General features: G+C 42.7%; 1 protein-coding gene across 1 annotated transcript in view; it reads right to left on the bottom strand.

Annotated features, from left to right (window-relative positions):
- Positions 1-19,586, bottom strand: part of LOC144695594 (zinc-binding protein A33-like) — a 31,324-nt gene extending 11,738 nt beyond the window's left edge. Inside the window, exons 1-5 of the mRNA XM_078566490.1 lie at positions 19,120-19,586; positions 17,827-17,922; positions 16,959-17,192; positions 15,301-15,323; positions 15,092-15,207 (exon numbers count right to left, since the gene is read on the bottom strand). Coding sequence (XP_078422616.1) covers positions 15,092-15,207; positions 15,301-15,323; positions 16,959-17,192; positions 17,827-17,922; positions 19,120-19,551 — 901 coding nt within the window. The 5' untranslated portion in view covers positions 19,552-19,586. The remainder of the gene's footprint in view (positions 1-15,091; positions 15,208-15,300; positions 15,324-16,958; positions 17,193-17,826; positions 17,923-19,119) is intronic.
- Between the last annotated feature and the right edge of the window lie 231 nt (positions 19,587-19,817).

The following is a 19,817-nucleotide window of genomic DNA, read 5'->3' as shown; positions in this document are numbered from 1 at the left end:
TGACACCTGGAGAGAAGGCTTGCCTTTGCTTGATTGACACCTTTCAGTAGTTATAATACATTTTCTGTCTGTGATCAGCTTTGTTGATGTCTCAGTGTTTATTTTCACAACATTAAGAGGTGTTGAAGCTGCTGTGTTTGATACTTTAATGGTCTGTCTGACTGACACTTTTACAGGGTTGTAGGAACAACAGTGTTTTTTTCAAAAGACGATTTGTGAATGGGTGTTTTTATAGCACTTCCACACAGGTCATTGTTACTATATGACTCATTAATTCTGTACATAGTGTACACTAGGTATAAGGGTACGAAGGGCCATAATTTGGATTGAGTTGACATAGGAACACAGGATCAAGGAGCAGGAGTAGGCCAGGCAGATCCCCGAGCCTGCTCTCCCATTTGATAACATCATAGCTGAACCGATTGTGGCCTCAACTCTACTTTCCTGTCTGCAGCCCCATAACCCTAGACTCACTTGTGTGTCAAAATTCTATCAAACTCAGCATTGAATAAGTTCAGTGACCCAGCCTTCACTGCTCTCTAGTGAAAAGAATACAGGCTAATGACCATCTAAGAGAGAAATCAAATCCCCTTGTCTCAGTTTTCAATGGGAGACCTCTTATTTTTAAACCTTGTCCCCTAATTCTAGTCTCCCCCACAAGAGGAAATACCCTCCTGGTATCCACCCTATCAAGTACCCTAAGAAACTTATATGTTTCAATAAGATCCTCAGGATTATATAAGTTTCAATAAGATACTATCAACATATTTAAAAGCCTCTGTGCATGAACATTGCAGAAATCCACCAAGATTGGTTTTCCTTTTTGTAGTGCCCATTCCCTTGTTTTTCGTGTAATACGTCACATCTCTTGGGAGTACTGACAGGTGATGACTTGGGAGATTTGTCTGCGCTTGTTCACTGAATAGTAATTCTGTATTGGTTCTGCAGTATGATGAAGTGTACACGGTTGGAATAGGTGTACATGATTTCACAATGTTCAGCACCATTCACGACTCCTTAGATACCGAAGCAGTTCATGTTCAAATGCAGTAAGACCTGGACAACATCCAGGCTTGGGCTGACAAGTGGCAAGTAACATTCACGCCACACAAGTGTCAAGCAATGATCATCTCCAACAGGAGAGAATCAAACCATCACCCCTTGACATTCAATGGCATTACCATCACTGAATCCCCCACTTCTAACATCCTGGGGGTTACTATTGACCAGAAACTGAACTGGACTTGCCATATAAATACAGTGGCTACAAGAGCAGGTCAGAGGCTAGGAATCCTGTAGCGAATAACTGTTAAGAAGATGTAATAATCCTTATAATGTTATTGGAATTTATTGTAAAATAGACTAATAGTGGGATGTGTCTGTGTGTCTATACGTGTCAGTGTGTGTATGAGACTTAAATGAATTAGTCTGGGTGCTTTGGTCTAAGAAGGGAGGTCAGCTTTGAAATGTTAGATAGATAACCATGGGGAAGTTTAGAAAGATAGGTGTCAGGGGAACCTTTGCATTTTGAAATAAACCAGACTAGATTGTTTTCAAAGGAGGGGTGAAATGTGTCACCTCGTCAGGTGAAGTTTAGAAACAGTGTGTTTATTTTTCCTGAAGATTACTGGAAAAACTTAGTGCTATAAGAGGGTTTTATTATTAGGGGGATAAAGTCCAAAGACAGAGTGAAACAATGGGTATTTGCATTCAAAGAGGAAGATATGTATAAAGACTGTTTTGTAAGGGATGGCATTTTTAAAATTTTATAAGTATGTGAAAAAGCCTTCAGCATCTATGCCTCAAGCTGCTGTCTCCAGGGACTAAAGTGAAGAAAATGCGCTCCGAATGCGACTTGTTCAGGGTATCATGATTCTTTGCCTGGGTCTTTTAAAATCTATGTGTCTTTCTGTTGCCTTGACAAAAGTGTAACTTGGAGTTAGATTGAGTAGGGAATTTGAAGTTATCATAGTAGTAATTTGTAGATCTGTGTATGGATTATGGATTAAAAATCATTTCTCTATTAGTAAATGTTCACTCTAGTTTTGTAAAAAAACCTATTAGATTTGGTGGTCTTATTACTACTGAATTCAAGGCAGGCATCTCAACATTTATACAAATTGAAAATTAATTGTGACAGTTGTTTCAAGTTTCCCTCTGGGATTTGAACAGCTCAGCATTTACCGTCGGCTGTGTCATAACATTCTTGTGGGATATATTTGAAATTCCTTGATTTGTTTGGAGTTGGTGAATCTTAAGGCTACGAGTAGGAGAAGCACTTTGAATTGAGAAGTTTGGCTGAGGCCTTTTGTAGTGGTGAGGCTGCAATATGGCTTTGGCAGTTGCTCAGACTTGTTTGGGAGTTGAAATTATAGTTTGGCCTGTTTACAAAAGATATCTAAAGTTAAGTTACTGGAATTGGTGGATACATTACAATTGGGGTTACCTGCAGGGGTTAATAAAGCAGATATAATTGAAGGTATAACACAACATTTGAAGTTGGAAGTGATACCTGGCACTAGTGAGTCACAGCTGGAGGTAGCGAGACTTCAGTTAGAAATGAAGAAGTTTAAACTTGAATAAAGAAAGGAACGAGAAAAATTGAGCGAGAGGCAGCAGAAAAGGAAAGGGCATTTCAAAGTGAGAAAGCAGAAAGACAAGAGAAAGAAAGGAAGCTAGAACTGGAATTCCAGGCAAGAGAGAAGGATAAAGAAAGAGAGGCAAGGGAAAGTGAGAAGGAAAGAGAAAGGGCATACCAACTTCAAAGGCTGGAAGTTAAAAAAGAGACCTCATATTCTGAGGAACGTTCTGATGATGTAAAAACCTTTAATTTAAAACCCAGTGAGGAGACGTTTAAATTTGTACAAGTTCTTCCAAAGTTTGAGGAAAGAGATGTTGAAGCATTCTTTATTTCATTTGAGAAGATAACTAAAGAGATGAAATGGCCACAGGAAAACTGGACATTGTTGTTACAATCCAGGTAGGTGGGTAGAGAACATGAGGTTTATGCTTTGCTGTCAGAAGAAATGTCAATGAATTATGATGTGGTGAAAAAAGGCTATTTTGAGTGCAGATGAGTTGGTTCCTGAGGCAGATAGGCAGAAATTTAGGAATATGAGAAAACAGCCGGGGCAAATTATATTGAGCTTGAAAAAGTAAAACAAAGTAATTTTGACCGGTAGATACGGGCATTAAAGATAGAGACAACATATGCAGCTCTTAGAGAGGTAATTATTTTGGAAGAATTTAAAGATTCAATTCCTTCGGTAGTGAGAACTCATGTGGTGGAACAGAGGGTTGAATCTGTCAGGCAAGCAGCAGAGATAGCTGATGATTGTGAGTTAGTTCAGAAAGCTAAACCTTTTTTTCGTCACCCTTTCAAATTGGAAAAGGATAGAAAGTGGGAATGTGAAAGGAAGGTTTGTAGTTAGGGGTGAGAAAGAGTAGGTGGAAATTGTCAGGATGTTTTTCCTAAGAATACAAAGGAAGGTGCTGAGGGTAGAAGTCACATTCGAAAATTGAGATGATTTCATTGTAATAAAGTTAGACACATGAACTCAGTCCGCTGGAAATTGCAGGGGAAATCTGTTGGAATTATAGGGGTGCAGAAAAGTTCTGGAATTAAGAGGACAGTGGGTTCTGAGTTTCAGGCACAGGAAAATCCAGTGGTTTGTGCACAGATAAAACAGGAGGAACCAGTGATAGGTAATGAAGTGCAAATATGTTCATAATTTTCCAAAAATCTTAGGACTCCCTCCTGAACAGCACTGTGGGTGTACCTACACTACATGGACTGCAGCGGTTCAAAGAGGCAGATCACCACCACCTTCTCAAGCGCAACTGGGGATGGACAATAAATGCTGACCTAGCCAGTGACTCCCACATTCCATGAATGAATAATAAAAAATTAAATTCAGCTCAAATTGTGCCGCTCAGCCTGCTGGCCGATGATGTGCATTGCAGAGTTTGGTGATATTCTCCCAATGTAAGCACCGGGTTTCCAATGGTACTCCTTGGGCTCTGTCTTCCTCATCTTTGTCTTGATGTTACTATGGATGGTGACCAAGGACAGGTCCTTGCCCGCCGGTCGGCCTGCAATCACTGGACCCGTGGTGTCCACAATGTAAAATATCTGGGGTAATCAGAGTGAGTTGTTGAAGTGACATTTGAATGTAATAGATCCCAGGGATGGAATCTCCCGGTCATTGTATGCAGTGAGTTTGGCGTTGGTTGGTTGAATCATCACTTGCCATTTCTGTGGGTACATACATTTCAGTGTGTGAAATGGAATGATGTTTACACTTGTACTGGTATCCAGTTTTGCACGTGGGTTATGCTGCCCCTTCAGCTATGGGCATATTTATCTGGATGTTGGCAAAGGCTTCTGTTGGTATCACTGTGCCAATATATTCTTTGATGTTCACCAGGCTGATTGTTTGTTCACTTTCACTGTTGGTGGTCTGGTCATTCTCACCTGACCGTGTAGCTTGGCCAGACATGTCGTGGATCTTCTCTTGATGCTGTTTGGTGCACACCCTTGGTTTGTTGGAATGCTGCATCTGTCCGGCCTCTGGTTGTGGTTTCTCATGACATTGAACCACTTCTTTTGGCCTTTGCTTTCAGCACTCACACTTCCAATGTCCTCTGATGCCACATACATTGAATACAGCATTAAAAGCTGGGCAATTTCTGGATGTATGTATGAGATTGTATCTCCTGCATTGCTTACTAGTCTAACCTGTATTGGCAATGGTGCCAATGGTGGATAAATTCGGCATAGCCTGTAGACTTTTTCTACCCAATAGTCTGGTTTCATACTTGTATCTGCTTTGTAGTCACTTCTATAGTGTAGACTTTGGGCTGGTCCAAGAGGTCTTTTTGGAACACTTCTATTGGAGTAGATGCTATAACAAGCTCGATTATTCTGTCGGCTAGCTCTGCTGCCGTGAAGTCACAATCACACCCCTTGTATCGACAGCTACTGATCAATGGTCTCTGTCGGTTGTTCACTAAAGGACATGAATTCCAGAAGGTGTATTCTGAAGTTGAGCTTCAGTCGTAATTGATCTTCGAGTGTTAGACCATATTTTATTCAGATTTTTAAGGTGGCCATCTGACGGACTTGACATGTTCAGTCTGTGGAGACCTTCATTCCCGACAGCAATTTTCATTTCAATGTTGTTTATCACGTTCAGAAATATTGAGGTCCAGAAAACACAGCTTGACGCGTTATCAGAACAAAGTCAACTCAGATAGAAGATCAGTTGCCTTCCAGTTGAGTGTTAGAAATTTTGTGGTCATCTTTTTGCTTTTTTCAGGATTTTTAATGCTATCTGAAAGTTGTAACAGCTATTCAGATTTTCTTTTACAGCTTTTGAACTTAGTTTAGCTCCAGGTTGCAGCACTTTAAGTGGCAACTGCCTTAGATGATCATTGGTTGCTGCTTGACTGCAATGGCATTGCTGTTCAGCTTTGTTTCTTCTCTCCTGGTTTAACTCTATGCTTCACCCACAAAATAGTGATTTAGGACAGAAAATGGTTACAGGGCTTCAAAATGAAAGCAAACTGTGAAAAGTTTTTTTTACAGCTCCACTAAAACCTCACAGCATTTATATTCTATACCCCAGCCAATGAAAGCAAGGATCCCGTATACCCTCTTGACCATCTTATATCCCTGTCACATATGGGACCACACTACACTCCAAACCCAGACATGAACATTCACAGATAATCCACTGCTTCAGGCTCCAGACTCAACAAAGCAACATATTTCACCAGGCCACACTTCTGGCTGCATCCCCAGTCGAGCCTCTCAGGTTCATTCTGCCCATGTGCTCATCTCAATTCGATTCTGTGCACGTGGAAAATCTCACACTCGGAATTTGCTAATAAAGATTTACCGATACTAATAAACCTTACTAGTATTAATAAGCTTTACTAATATTGATAAACCCTACTAATACTTAATATGCCTTACTAGTGGGAATAAACCTTACTTAAAAATAGAAGATAAAACTCGCCAGCTACTAATTTGTTATTAATAGGTAATATTTTTAACATTTTTTAAACTCAGTCCCTAAGCAGCAATACTCACCAGCCAATCATCTTATGACTTTCACCGTGAGGTTATACTGGAACTGTATAAAACACTAGTTAGGTCACATCTGGAGTACTGCCTGCAGTTCTGTTCACTGCACTCTCGGAAAGATGTGATTGCACTATGGAGAATACAGAGGAAATTTTAGTTATGAGGAAAGATTGGATAAGCTGGGGATCTTTTCTTTGGAACAGAAGAGGCTGAGGGGAGACCTATTTGAAGTGTATAAAATTAGGAGAGGTCTAGATAGAGTGGATAAGTAGATCCATTTCATCCGGATGTCAGGTTCCTGCTTCCAATTTGAAAATCCGCCTCATCCATTTGGATTATATTGAATTGTCTAATTTAATTAGTTCACATTGCAAAGTATTGCTCATGGATTGAAAGAGCAGGACTATGAAAGCAAACAGGTATGAAAAGCTGAATAATCAGCTCTGAGATCAGAAGCGTACCCAGCTTCACGGAGAGTATTATGGGACATGATGATGTCGGGCGCGTTTATGACATCATCACGCCGGTTGCTGATAATAGAGTACGCGGGCGGGTCAAAAAGTCAGGAACCTGCCCGCGATATTTAAATATCAATTTAAAAGGCAATAGAGCTATTTAACTACCCATCTCACTGCAATAATACGGTCAAAAGATAATAATACCCCTTCAGGGTGAGAATCACGACTGGTGAGGATTTTGTTTTTTTCATAGGCGAGCTTGTTTGGGCGGGTTTTAAAACTGCAGCTCACACCAGAGTCTCAGCTTTGCAATTAACACTTCATTGACAGCAGAGACTGCTCGTGTGACTGAGCAGAGGAACCTTGTGGATACTGTTTCATCAGGAGGACTCTCCTCTGGTTCAGAGGGTTCTTTCGATTGATTATTTTGCTGTTTGTTACCCAGGGGTGAAAAGTCTCGGAGACAGATGGCATTGTGGTCTCAGCTGGAGAGACATCCTCCAGTGAGGAGGAGAGAACGATTAACAGGAGAAGCAAGATGAGAAAGGTGAGAGGAAGAAGGGAGCACAGGGGCGCTCAGGATGCTGTGGTTCCTCAGGAAGGAGGCAGAGTAATGCCAGACCCCAATGGGCAGGAGGAACCCAGAAACCCTCAGCAGAGGCACAAATGAACTTATTCTGTCCCAAGAATATACAGGCAGAGATTCAGCTACCTGCAACTGAGTGAGACTCCGTGACTTTCAGGAGTCACTGTGACATCACTATGTGAGATGCTGACAGGGGAGATCTCACCCAACCACCTGGTGCCTGTCACATTGAAGGTAACAGTGGAGCTTTACTTCTTCACAACAGGCACATTCCAGGCAGCCTGTGGAGATCTCAGTGGGATAACACAGCCTGCTGCACACCACTGCATCAAGGTGTTCACAGATACAATATTCCAAAGGGCTGGGAATTACATCCCCTTCACGCAGGATGTCCAGGGCCAAATGGATAAGGCTGAGGATTTGCAGCGATTGCAGTTTTCCCCCGGGTGCAGGGAGCCACTGACTGCATGCACGTAGCCACTAAGTCTCCTGCTGGACAGCCATGCACCTTCAGAAACAGAAAGGGCTTCCACTCGATCAATGTCCAGCTGGTGTGTGACCATATTCGGCAGGTCATGCAGGTGTGTGCCAGGTACCTGGGCAGCAGACACGACTCATACATCCTCAGGAACTCTCAGATTCCAGACCTCTTCACCAGCCCGGATGGGTTAGAGGGACGGATTCTAGACATTAAGAGCTATTCACTGAAAAGATCTCTAATGATGCCTGTGAGGGTGTCCAGAACTGACACAGAAAGGAGATACAATGAGAGTCACAGCAGCACCAGGGCCATAGTGGATGTCATGAGGTGTCATAATTTTCACAATATTTTTCTGGTTTATTGTAAAGTAGGTTTATGGGGGTAAATAGTTACGTCTGTCTGAGTGTGGCATTTAATTTCATTTTGTAACTCTTTCGAGTCAAAACCAAATAAACTAAATTAACAAACCAAGGGACAAATGAAAAGGCAGCCCCTTAAAAGGGAAACTGCAAAAACAAAAGACAAAATTTGAAGCAAACTTACAAACATTAATCCAAAATGTGATCAAAGTGATCAATAAAACACCCCAGTGCCCACGGTGCCCACCGAGAACGGAAGGCCTCGACGATGCCAGCGGGGACTGCGTGCTCCGTCTCCAGGGACTCCCGGCTGCAAACATAGGCACAGAAGACGGGGAGACAGTCGGGCCTGATGACCCCCTGGATCATCCACTGCCTGGGCCTGATAAAGGCCAACTTGGCCGGGCCCAGGAGCAGGTTCACGAGGAGATGCTCCTCCCTCCCCGTCTCCCTCCTCATTGGGTGCCCGCAGATCAGGAGCGTGGGACTGAAGTTCAAACAAAACAGAAGCAAAAGGTTCTTCAAGTAACTAAAAAGGGGGTGCAGCTTATAACAACCTATATAAGTGTGGTCCTCGCACTCCACAAGGCCGGAAAAGACGCAGACATCTTGGGAGTCCGTGAACCGACACATGCTACGGTTGTATGGGACTGCTGCCTGCAACACCCACCACCCCAGGTCCCTGATGGAAAGGAGGAGGACTTCCATGTAGAGAGCCCCCCCCCACTGGGGACCTCTGCCACTGAAGGGCAACAAGGTATGCCAGGGCGTGTCTGGGCAGTGGCTGAGGGCAAGGGAGTGAAGGGTGTGCAGCGGCAGCCCATACAGGAACCCCCTTCGCACCATGCTAAAGGACACAGAGGGCATTTCCGCGAGGCGACTCAGGTTGCAGGGCCCCAGCTCCAGAAGGAGGGTTTGAGATTTGGGGTGAATGTGGAATTCTGTCCAAACAGGGGTATGCTCTGAAGGAAGGCCACCGCACACCTGCACCATCTCGAGACCCAGAATGACATCAGGGCTGGGCATGACCATCCTAAGGTCTTGAATGGCATTGGCTGTGAGCCAGATACATACCGATGCACTATGTGCCAAATCCTGCAGAAGCATCCAGCCCACTCCTCCGCCATCCGACACATCCCCTGTCCTGGTCACCCCAGCAGCCACAGCCCTCCTCTCCGCCAGCCACCGAAAATGGTGGAGGTACAGATTCCTGAGCAGCGGCTCTCTGATGATATTGATACTCTTCAACAACTTCATTACTCACACATGGGCATAGATCAGACGAGAAGACTCGTAAGAGGGTCAGTCTATTGGCCGGGTATGAACAATGACAGTGAAGTCATCATCAAGAAATACAAGGCATGTCAAGAGCACATGTCAATCAACACAAAGCACCATTGATTCCACATAAAGTTCTTACGCATCCTTGGCCCAACGTCAGATTCTACCTCTTTCATGTCCATGGCACATTCTTCATCATCATGGTCGACTACAAATACCCAATTATTCGACAATTGCACAATATGTTAAGCATAACTGCCACATGCAATCTTAAGGGCTATTTTCAGTTTATTTGGCATGCCTAGACAGATCATTATGGATAACAGTCTGCAATTTATTGGTAAACCATTTTGGGATATGTATGAGAAATGGAATATCAATCACACTACTTCTTCTCCTCATTACTCTAGATCGAACAGCCTAGCTGAACGAATGATTCATGCAGTGAAATCCCTAATTCTCAAATGTAGACAGACCAAGCAAGATCTACACATTGCAATGTTACATCTCAGACAACACCTTAAATGCAACTATTCCATCACCAGCAGGGCACATGCTTGGCAGACCAGTGCATAGCAACTCTTACCCACTCGAATTCCTCAGAAACTAGAGAACAAATTTTAAAACTACAAGATAAGGTGACTAATGTGTACAATAAAAATTCAGGTACAGAATTGTGAAATTTACAGTTGGGGCAATGAGTTTACATCCAGAATCCCACAAGCAACCAGCTGAGGTGACAAGGATTTGTTCAGAATCAAGGTTCTATGAAGTCATTACACACAAAGGTGCAACAGTGAAGCATAACCGGAGACAAATCAGATCCATTCCAGCTCCTCGACCACCGTACAGTCCTACTGCATCCAGGACAAGATCCCAAATACAACCAGGAACAACATCCAAGAATGTCAATCCCACAGATCACTGTGAGCAATTAAAGAAACCTCCAGACGAGGTTACCATTGCAAGATCTGGGAGTGCCAGCTGATTATCTTTACGCTTTAGAGACTCACAGATTCATCAGTTCTATGCACTTGTGTAATGGGGACTAAACATGAGCATGTATTGTAAATAGTTAAACTTCTTTGAAAGAGGGGAAGGTGACATTCAAACACAGAGCAGTGTGCATAACTTACAGTGAGTGAGAGAGAGAGGAAAATTGACAGGCGGAGAGAGGTGAGATCGTGACTGACAGAGAGAGAGTGTGTGTGACATGCACAGAGAGGGGGAGAGAGAGAAAGAGGGGGCATAATCGGCAGTGAGAGGGAGACGGTGAGAAAAACAGAGAGAAAGAGGGAGAGAGAGAATGTGCCAGGCAGAGAGAGCATGTGACTGGCAGTGAGAGACAGAGAGAGACAGAGAGAGACAGAGAGTGACGAGCAGAGAGAGAGGGAGTTAGAGAGAGTGACAGGTGGCCACGACAAGCAGAGGCACAACATAGGGAGTGGGAGCATGACAGACAAACAGCATAAGAAATGGGAATGGAAGTAGACCATTCAGCCCCTCGACGCTACTCCGCCATTCAATACGATTATGGCTGATCTGCTTGTGCCTTCAAATTCCACATTCCCGTCTACCCCCGGGAACCTCTGGTCCCCTTGCCTAACAAGAATCTCTCTACCTCTGCCTTCAAAATATTCAGTGACCCCGCCTCCACCACATTCTGAGGCAGAGTTCCAAATTCCGACAACCTTCAGAGAGGAAAAATTTCTCCTCATCTCTGTCCTAAAAGAGCGACACCTAATTTAAAACAGTGCCCCCTAGTTCTGGACTCATTCTTAAGAGGAACCATCCTTTCGAAGTCCACCTTGTCAAGGCTCCGCTCTACGGGCATTACCCTGGGCCTCTGGAATACTAGTCCAATGACAATGCCACTGCCTCCCTGTTGCCTGTAAGGATCCAGGTGCAGAGAAATTCAGGACAGCAGTAACGTGACTGCCACGAACAGTAATAGGGCTGGATTTTATGCTGAGGGTGGGATCCACACACCCTCATGTAAATTTCAGGGGCAATCACACTGCTGCTGAGTCAACTCGCCTCAATTCGGCCAAAGTCAGGTGACCACCTGACACCTCCCCTGCTAGCCATAAAATTATGAGGTGGGGTGAGGCTGGGTATTGTGTAATGAGAAAGGAATAATTGGCAATCTAGTTGTGTGAGGCCCCTTGGGGTTGAGCGACAATAATATGACAGAATTCTTCATCAAGATGGAGAGTGACGTCGTTGATTCTGAGACTTGGGTCCTGAATCTTAATAAAGGAAACTATGATGGGATGAGGTGCGAGTTGGCCATGATGGATTGCGAAAGTTTACTTAAAGGGATGACGGTGGATAGGCAATGGCAAACATTCAAAGAGCGCATGGGTGAACTGCAACAATTGTTTCTTCCTGTTGGGCGCAAAAGTAAAACAGGAAAGGTGGCCAAACCATGGCTTACAAGGGAAATTAGAGACAGTACTAGACGCAAAGAAGAGGCAGACAAATTGGCCAGAAAAAACAACAGACCTGAGGATTGGGAGCAATTTAGAATTCAGCAAAGGAGGACCAAGGGATTGATGAAGAAGGGGAAAATAGAGTACGAGAGTAAGCTTGCAGGGAACATAAAAACTGACTGTAGAAGTTTCTATAGGTATGTGAAGAGAAAAAGATTGGTGAAGACAAATGTAGGTCCCTTGCATTCAGAAACAGGGGAATTTACAATGGGAACAAAGAAATGGCTGACCAACTAAATCCATACTTTGGTCCTGTCTTCACAAAGGAGGACACAAATAACATAACAGAAATGTTGGAGAACACAGGGTTTAGTGAGAGGGAGGAACTGAAAGAAATCAGTATTAGTAGGGAAATGGTGTTGGGGAAATTGATGGGATTGAAGGCTGATAAATCAACGGGGCCTGATAATCAACATCCCAGAGTACTTAAGGAAGTGGCCCTGGAAATAGTGGATGCATTGGTGGTCATCTTCCGAGATTCTATAGACTCTGAAACAGTTCCTACAGATTGGAGGGTAGCTAATGTAAACCCACTGTTTAATAAGGGAGGCAGAGAGAAAACAGGGAATTATCGACCAGTCAGCCTGATGTTGGTAGCGGAGAAAATTCTAGAGTCCATTATAAAAGATTTAATAGCTGGAACGTGGAAAACAGTGGCAGAATCAGACAGAGTCAGCATGGATTTATGAAAGGGAACTCATGCTTGACAAATCTACTTGAATTTTTCGAGATTGTAACTAGTAGAGTTGATGAGGGGGAGCCAGTGGATGTGGTTTATTTGGACTTTCAGAAGGCTTACGACAAAGTTCCACATAAGAGATTGGCGTGTAAAATTAAAGCGCATAGGATTGGGGTAGTGTATTGAGATGGATAGAAAACTGGTTGGCAGAGAGGAAACAAAGAGTAGGAATAAACGGGTCTTTTTCGGAATGGCAGGCAGTGACTAGTGGGGTACCGCAGGGATCAGTGCTGGGACTCCAGTTATTCACAATATATATTAATGACTTAGATGAGGGAATTAAATGTAATATCTCCAAATTTGCAGATGACACAAAGCTGGGTGGGAGGGTGAGCTGTGAGAAGGATGCAGAGATGCTTCAGTGTGATTTGGATAAGCTGAGTGAGTGGGCAAATGCATGGTAGATGCAGTATAATGTGGATAAATGTGAGGTTATCCATTTTGGTAGCAAAAACAGGAAGGCAGATGATTATCTGAATGGCTATAAATTGAGAGAGGGGAATGTGCAACGAGACCTGGGTGTCCTTGTACACCAGTCACTGAAGGTAAGCATGCAGGTGCAGCAGGCGGTAAAGAAGGCAAATGGTATGTTGGCCTTCATAGCCAGAGGATTTGAGTACAGGAACAGAGATGTCTTTCTGCAATTGTACAGGGCCTTGGTGAGACCACACCTGGAATATTGTGTGCAGTTTTGGTCTCCTTATCTGAGGAAGGATATACTTGCTATAGATGGAGTGCAGCGAAGGTTTACCTGACTGATTCCTGGGATGGCGGGACTGACATATGAGGAGGGATTGAGTTGATTAGGATTATATTCGCTGGAGTTCGAAGAATGAGGGGGATCTCATAGAAACCTATAAAATTCTAACAGGGCTACACAGGGTAGATGCAGGAAGGATGTTCCCGATGGTGGGCTAGTCCAGAACCAGGGGTCACAGTCTGAGAATATGGGGTAGACCATTTAGGACTGAGATGAGGAGAAATTTCTTCACCCAGAGAGTGGTGAGCCTGCAGAATTCGTTACCACAGAAAGTAGTTGAGACCAAAACATTATATGCTTTCAAGAAGGAGTTAGATATAGCACTAGGGGCGAAAGGAATCACAGGGTATGGGGAGAAAGCAGGAGGAGGCTATTGAGTTGGATGATCAGCCATGATCGTAATGAATGGTGAAGCAGGCTCGAAGGGCCAAATGGCTACTCCTGTTCCTTGTTTCTATGTTTCTGTGGGAATGGGTGAACCAGTGGCGGGTATGTCACCAAGGACATGGCACCCTAATTTACAGGTCCACCTGCCTGTTTGCCCACGAGTGGTCCGTAAAGTTCAGCCGATATTGTCCAGGTGAAAGTCCAGCTATCAGTGGACAAATCTCCCTAAAATCCACTGGGGGAGAGGCTGCACCCTCCTCGGAGGTGAGGAACTGAGAAATCTAAGTGTCATCTTCTTGATCATCAATCCTGGTGAGTGGGGATCCCCCATGTACTGCTGGGATTAACTAGAGTTGAGGTTGAGGATTAAATTCGGAGTGGAATAGTGGTATTGTCACTGAGCTGGAAATCCAGAGATCCAGTGTAATGTTCTGGTGACCTGGGTTCCAAACCCACCACAACAGATGGTGGAATTTGAGTACAATAAAAAAATGTAGAATTGAAAAAAGTCTAATGATGTTGTTGATTGTTGTGAAAGCCCATCTGGTTCACTAATGTCCTACAGGGAAGGACATTTTAGCTGGTCTGCCCTATATGTGACTCCAGACTCACAGCAATGTGGTTGACTCTTAAAATACTCTCTGAACAAGGGCAACAAATGCTGGCCTAGCCAGCAATGCCCACGTCCCATGAATGAATAATAATTTAAAAATTGTGTGGGCGGGCTGACCACCCACACTGTGGTGGAGTGGACTCTGTGTGGACATTAGGGAAATGACACTTTGTTGAGGTGAATTATAAACCAACAGAGTTAAGGCAGTCACAGTTCCTGCCTATTTAACTCCATTTAGCACCCACAGTGAGAGGGAAATCATAGGACAATCCAGACAAACAAATTTCACTGGCCCACTCACTCCCCCTATCATTTAATATGTTTATTTTATGTCCAGTGTAACTGAAGACATGGGGGACATTGAACATTTGAAAGGTTTGATTCCCAAATGTAATCGATCACTGATTGATTGTGGGCTTTCAGAAAACCAGCCTCCAGTAAAAGCAGCAGCATTTTTCAGTTTTCAAATGTAGCTCCCTCCTGTCCCTTACATTTCTGACCAGTCTACTGATCGAGTGGGAAATAGAATTGGCACCGACGGACAATATGGAAATCCCCAAGACTCCAGGATTTGGTACAGTGTCGGGAACAGGACAGATGGAATTTCAGCCGTTCCCAGATCTGTCCCGAAAATACCTCCATTGGGAATTCTGGGCCAGGCTATGTGTTCACCAAAAAATGTCAAATGGAAACAGATCAGACAATTATATATTTTAACAGAAAACTAACTGAAGTAAAATCTAATCAGTTACAAATACAATGAGATATTTATTATAAAGAGACAGGTCCCTTCTACTAATAACAGAGAGAGCTGTTTAATAGCTGGTGTCAGGAAGCTCACACCCACCTGTATTAATCACCGTCAGCATCTTTTTCCACACTCTGTACTGCAGTGGCCCAATGTACTTCCCCACATTTATTAAAGGGTAAACCTTCTGTGGCTCTGGGAGAGTTCGCTTCACTCTGAAACAGGAGATAAAGGTCAGTGTTGGATCTTTCCAGGGTGAGGGAGAAATATGTTAGAAATAAAAATCAAATCAAGGGTCTAAATTTTACCTTTTCTGTCGATCTTGAATTTTCTGTGGAACAAGAAGAATTATTTATGTTTGTGTTTTGAGAGCATTTTATCACAAAAAGTAAAGAAACAAACTGGATTCCACAGAAAAGTACATTATAAATTTCGCAAGTTATTGGACTGCCTCTTCCTGTCCTCACTGGACTGTGAGTTACTCCACAATATTACAAATGACTCGATCTTACTGCACAACACAACTCACAGAGATACAATCCAATTGTAAAACCCTGATGGATGTTCAATTATTGGAATTAATTTAACAGCACTGTGGGTATACATACACCATAGGGACTGCAGCTGTTCAAGAAAGCAGCTCACCACCACCTTTTCAAGGGCAATTAGCGATGGGCAACAAATGCTGGCCTAGCCAGCAATGCCCACTTCCCATGAAGGAATAAACAAAATAGTTGCTTGGTAGAACAGAACTTGAATATTGATGAAAAGAGACATTACTTGTGAAAAAATTTCAGATGAAAAGATTATTTTCTCTTTTCAGCAATAATTAATTAATTGGTTAAAGAGAATTACTTTAATGATTTCATTTAATAATTTGTATGTGTCCTGGAGACAAAAGTTTCTGTGACTCTGTACCAGTGTTGTCCAATAGAAATCATGGACTATCCTAGAAAGATGGGTAAATCTGCAATGTTATTTTACGTTCAGTCTTGGGGCTAATCAAACTTGTATTTGAATCTTTGTCCGCAGTTATACTACAGAGAGCGTCTCAGGCTACTCTGTGTAACCTGAAAACCTGAACCATACAGAATATGATAATGTCGGGTACACTTGCTGTGAGTCCCACTGAGCTCAATGACCAACCAGCTGAGTGGGAACTCCATTGTCAGAGGTACCGGGTTTCAGCTGAGATGTTAAACCGAGGCTTCTTCTGTCTGTTCAGGTGAAGGGAAAAATTCCCAAGACACTTTTCCAAGAAGAGCACTGGAGTTCTCGCAATGTCCTGTTTAACATTTATCCCCCAGCCAGCACTGTTAAAATAGATTAATCAGCACTTAAATATACAGCAGAGAATTAACAAAAGTAAGGACACAGGGTGTTCATTGAACTTGCTGGGAAATTCTTCAATTCAAATTGATCTTAATTTAAATGTTTGCAGAGTGGAGATTCCCCCTCCCACTCTCTGGACATTTAACCATTTAACTGCTGGGAGAAAATTTTACCTATATGTGTATCTGAGCCTGTGGAGAGCTCTCTCCTGGACAGAATCATTACAGATCTAGCCAGTGAGGAGCAAAGCATTGTAAACATGGTAATGCCTGGATGGATCCTGGACTGCAGTTCCCAGTCACAGCTGAACTGGAAAAGTACACCCAGGGTAGAATGGTCTGACCCTTCTGAGGGTTTCTCACTCTGTATGAAGCTGCTTTTCCTCATTGTTCAATTTAATGGAATTGACCTCCTAGAATATCACGATAAACAAGCTCCAGATGTAGTAATTTCCAAGTTAAAGGCAGCCGTTAGTGACCTTGGGTGTGAGACAGAGGAAACAAAATGTCACAGGTGATTGGCATTATTCTGATCAGTGAATTTTATATTCTAGATATTGATGACACAACCTGTTCATTCTTCACGACAGTCTCAAAGAAAAGAGGTGAAGGAGAGAGAAATAAATAACAGGCACCGTTAAAAACTTGATGTTGTCCTGTTCACTCAGCTCTTGTTCAATATCCCGAACAGTGACTAAAAGCGATGAGATTTCCTCCATTATCTTCTCAATCCTCTCCTTCATCTCCTGACTCTTTTTCTCTTTCTCCAGGTTCAGATCTTCCAACACGATTCTCTCTTCCTCACGGAGAAACTGGTGCAGTTTTTCAAATTCGGCTGTAATCTGTTTCTCTGCCTTTACACTTTGGTCCTTTGGAAATTATCAGTGAGGTTGATAAATTAAATGAGGATTTTAAAAAGGTTATTCAGCCTGAGCAGTTCTGTTCATATCAGAATATTATACAGAAAAAATATTCCCAATCTAGTTAATCCACATCCAGATAATTTATTGAGATGTATGTATGATTTATTTTAAACAGAGAAAGTTATTCTCTAATGTTCTGAAATCTAGTTACTTCATTATACATTAGATATAACAGATGATATATGATCAGATGATAATTTATTCAGAAGAGGGAGCTCTAACTGAGGATCAAGTTGCTAATTTCTCAATTGGCTTATTGGTGAATATCTTGTACTTAAAACCCCAAGTTTTGGACTCCCTGTCAAACAGAAACATCTTCTTAACATCTACACTATCAAAAACTTTCATAATTTTAAAGGACTCTCTCAGGTCACCTCACAGATTCTCTTTTCCAGCTGGTTGAATCTTTCCCTAAAGGTATAACCTCTCAGTTCTGGTATCATCTTTGTAATTATATTTTTGCGCCTTCTCCACTGCCTCTTTATCCTTTTTGTAATATGGAGACCAGAATTCTGCACAGTACAATTCTGGATGTCTATAATTCTGTACAGAGGGTCAAACAAAATAAGATCAGAAGTACCTGAATGTGGGTTAATGTTTTCTCATAATCACTTTTTACAGCATCACATTCCTTCTTCTTGTCCAGGATCGGCTTCTGTAAATTTTGCAGTTCCTCCTGATGAAAGAAGGACAATTAATTTGTATATTTTTCAGAAATAAACACCCAAAATTAAACATCCTACAGTTAAAATTAAAAATCTGAAGGCTCTTATTGTGGGGTACCTATTGCTTCACATTCAGCAGTTTGGTTGAAAAATGCTATCAAAGGTTTTCATCTTGCCCTCATCAGGACAATTCACAAGAAATTGGCAACATTAAGGGGACAACAATTTACACTGCTGGGAAGAGTGCTGATTGGTTGGCAAGTGGACTCTGATTGGTGGAGGCGTTGCCATGGAGAATGCAGCATGGAACAGTTAACTGTCCAGATGCGAATTTGATTGTTTAGTGTGATAATTTGATGTGTAATATACCTTTAAGAAGAATGTTATACAGGATGATTACATGATCTTGTCATCCAATAGCTGTGTAGCTCAGGCTACCTCTGTAGTTAGTCGTCTTGAGTTAGGTTTTGTGTTAGAAGCACACAAGTGTAAGAGCTGTGTCTCTTTTGTAAATAAACAGTATGTGCTTCATCTAATATTGGTCTGCTGATCTGTTCTTTCTTCTGTACCAACTCGGCCATCCTGAATCATGCGTGCAACCCGTATTCTTTAGTCCCAGCAAATGGGTATTGAGAACACAACATTTAGCAAGTGTTGTCTAATCCTGATTGTGCTAAGAATTACACTAAAAATCAATTTAAGATTATCAGTCGGTCTTTCAGTGTGGCTCACTTATGCATGCTAGAAGCCACAAATATTCACACACAGGGCCCTGTGCTTAGCAGGCAGAAGGAGCCCACGTGCTGCACCTTTTACAACTAAACAAAAGCTTGGGGAACAGCCATTCCCTGGTTCACTCCCCAGGGCAAAGCCTTGAGCAATCACAGTCGACCTGGACTGAATTTTGAACAAAAGCTCATCATGCCTTTGTTACCTCCAGAATGTTCCAACGCACTCCTGGCTGCTCTCCCACATTCTACCCTCCATAAACTTGAGGCTATCCAAAACCCTGCTGCCCATCTTCTTACACCATGCCCCATTCACCCATCACCCCGGTGCTTGCTGACCTACATTTGCTCCCGCAAAAAACACCTCGATTTTAAAGTTTGCATCTGTAATAAAACATTGTGTAATAACTTTATAAAATCCTAAAACAGCGACGCCCGTTACCTCTGTTGTTTTTCCCTTTCAAGAATCTATTCATTTACCTCATTTCTGTTCTCTTTTACCTTGTACATTCCGACAGCTTCTTTAATCGGCATGAAGCGGTGCTCTCTGTGTTCCCGCGAATCTCTACAAATCAGACAGATCAATTTCTTGTCAGTTTCACAAAACAGCTTCAGTTCTTCCTCATGTTCCTCACAGTGAAGTTTACTTTCCTTCTCTCTCAGGTTCACCTTCATTTTTCCAGCTTTCTCAGCCAAATTCGCTAAGGCCCGATTTATTCTGAGGTTTCTTTCCGGAAACTCTTCTCTACATTCCGGGCAGGAGTTTATCTCCTTCTCTTCCCAACTCTGGGTGATACAGGAGCGGCAGAAGTTGTGTCCACATTCCAGTAAAACCGGTTCGGTGAAGAAATCAAGACAAATGGGACAAATTGCCTCCTCAGTCCAACTCTCCTCCGGCTGTCTGGAAGCCATGTTCACACTCAGCACTTCCTGATTCAAACCACTTTCAGTTTCAATGTTCCTGCACTGCTGCTGAACACATGCAGTTCGGTAATTCCCTCAGGACTTTCACTGCAATACACAAGAATTATTAAGATAAAAGCAAAATAGTGCAGATGCCGGAAATCAAAAACAAAAATAGCTGGGTTTTTCCAGGTATTTTTGTATTTGTTTCAGATTTCCAGCTTCCGCAGTATTTTGCTTTTATCTTAATGATTAATTGACTGCCACTCCTCTTC

This window comes from Cetorhinus maximus, chromosome 21, assembly GCF_964194155.1.
Source record: "Cetorhinus maximus chromosome 21, sCetMax3.hap1.1, whole genome shotgun sequence".
Lineage (NCBI taxonomy): Eukaryota > Metazoa > Chordata > Chondrichthyes > Lamniformes > Cetorhinidae > Cetorhinus > Cetorhinus maximus.
The sequence above is the reverse complement of the archived record's forward strand: the minus strand, read 5'-3'. Positions and strand labels throughout refer to the sequence as shown.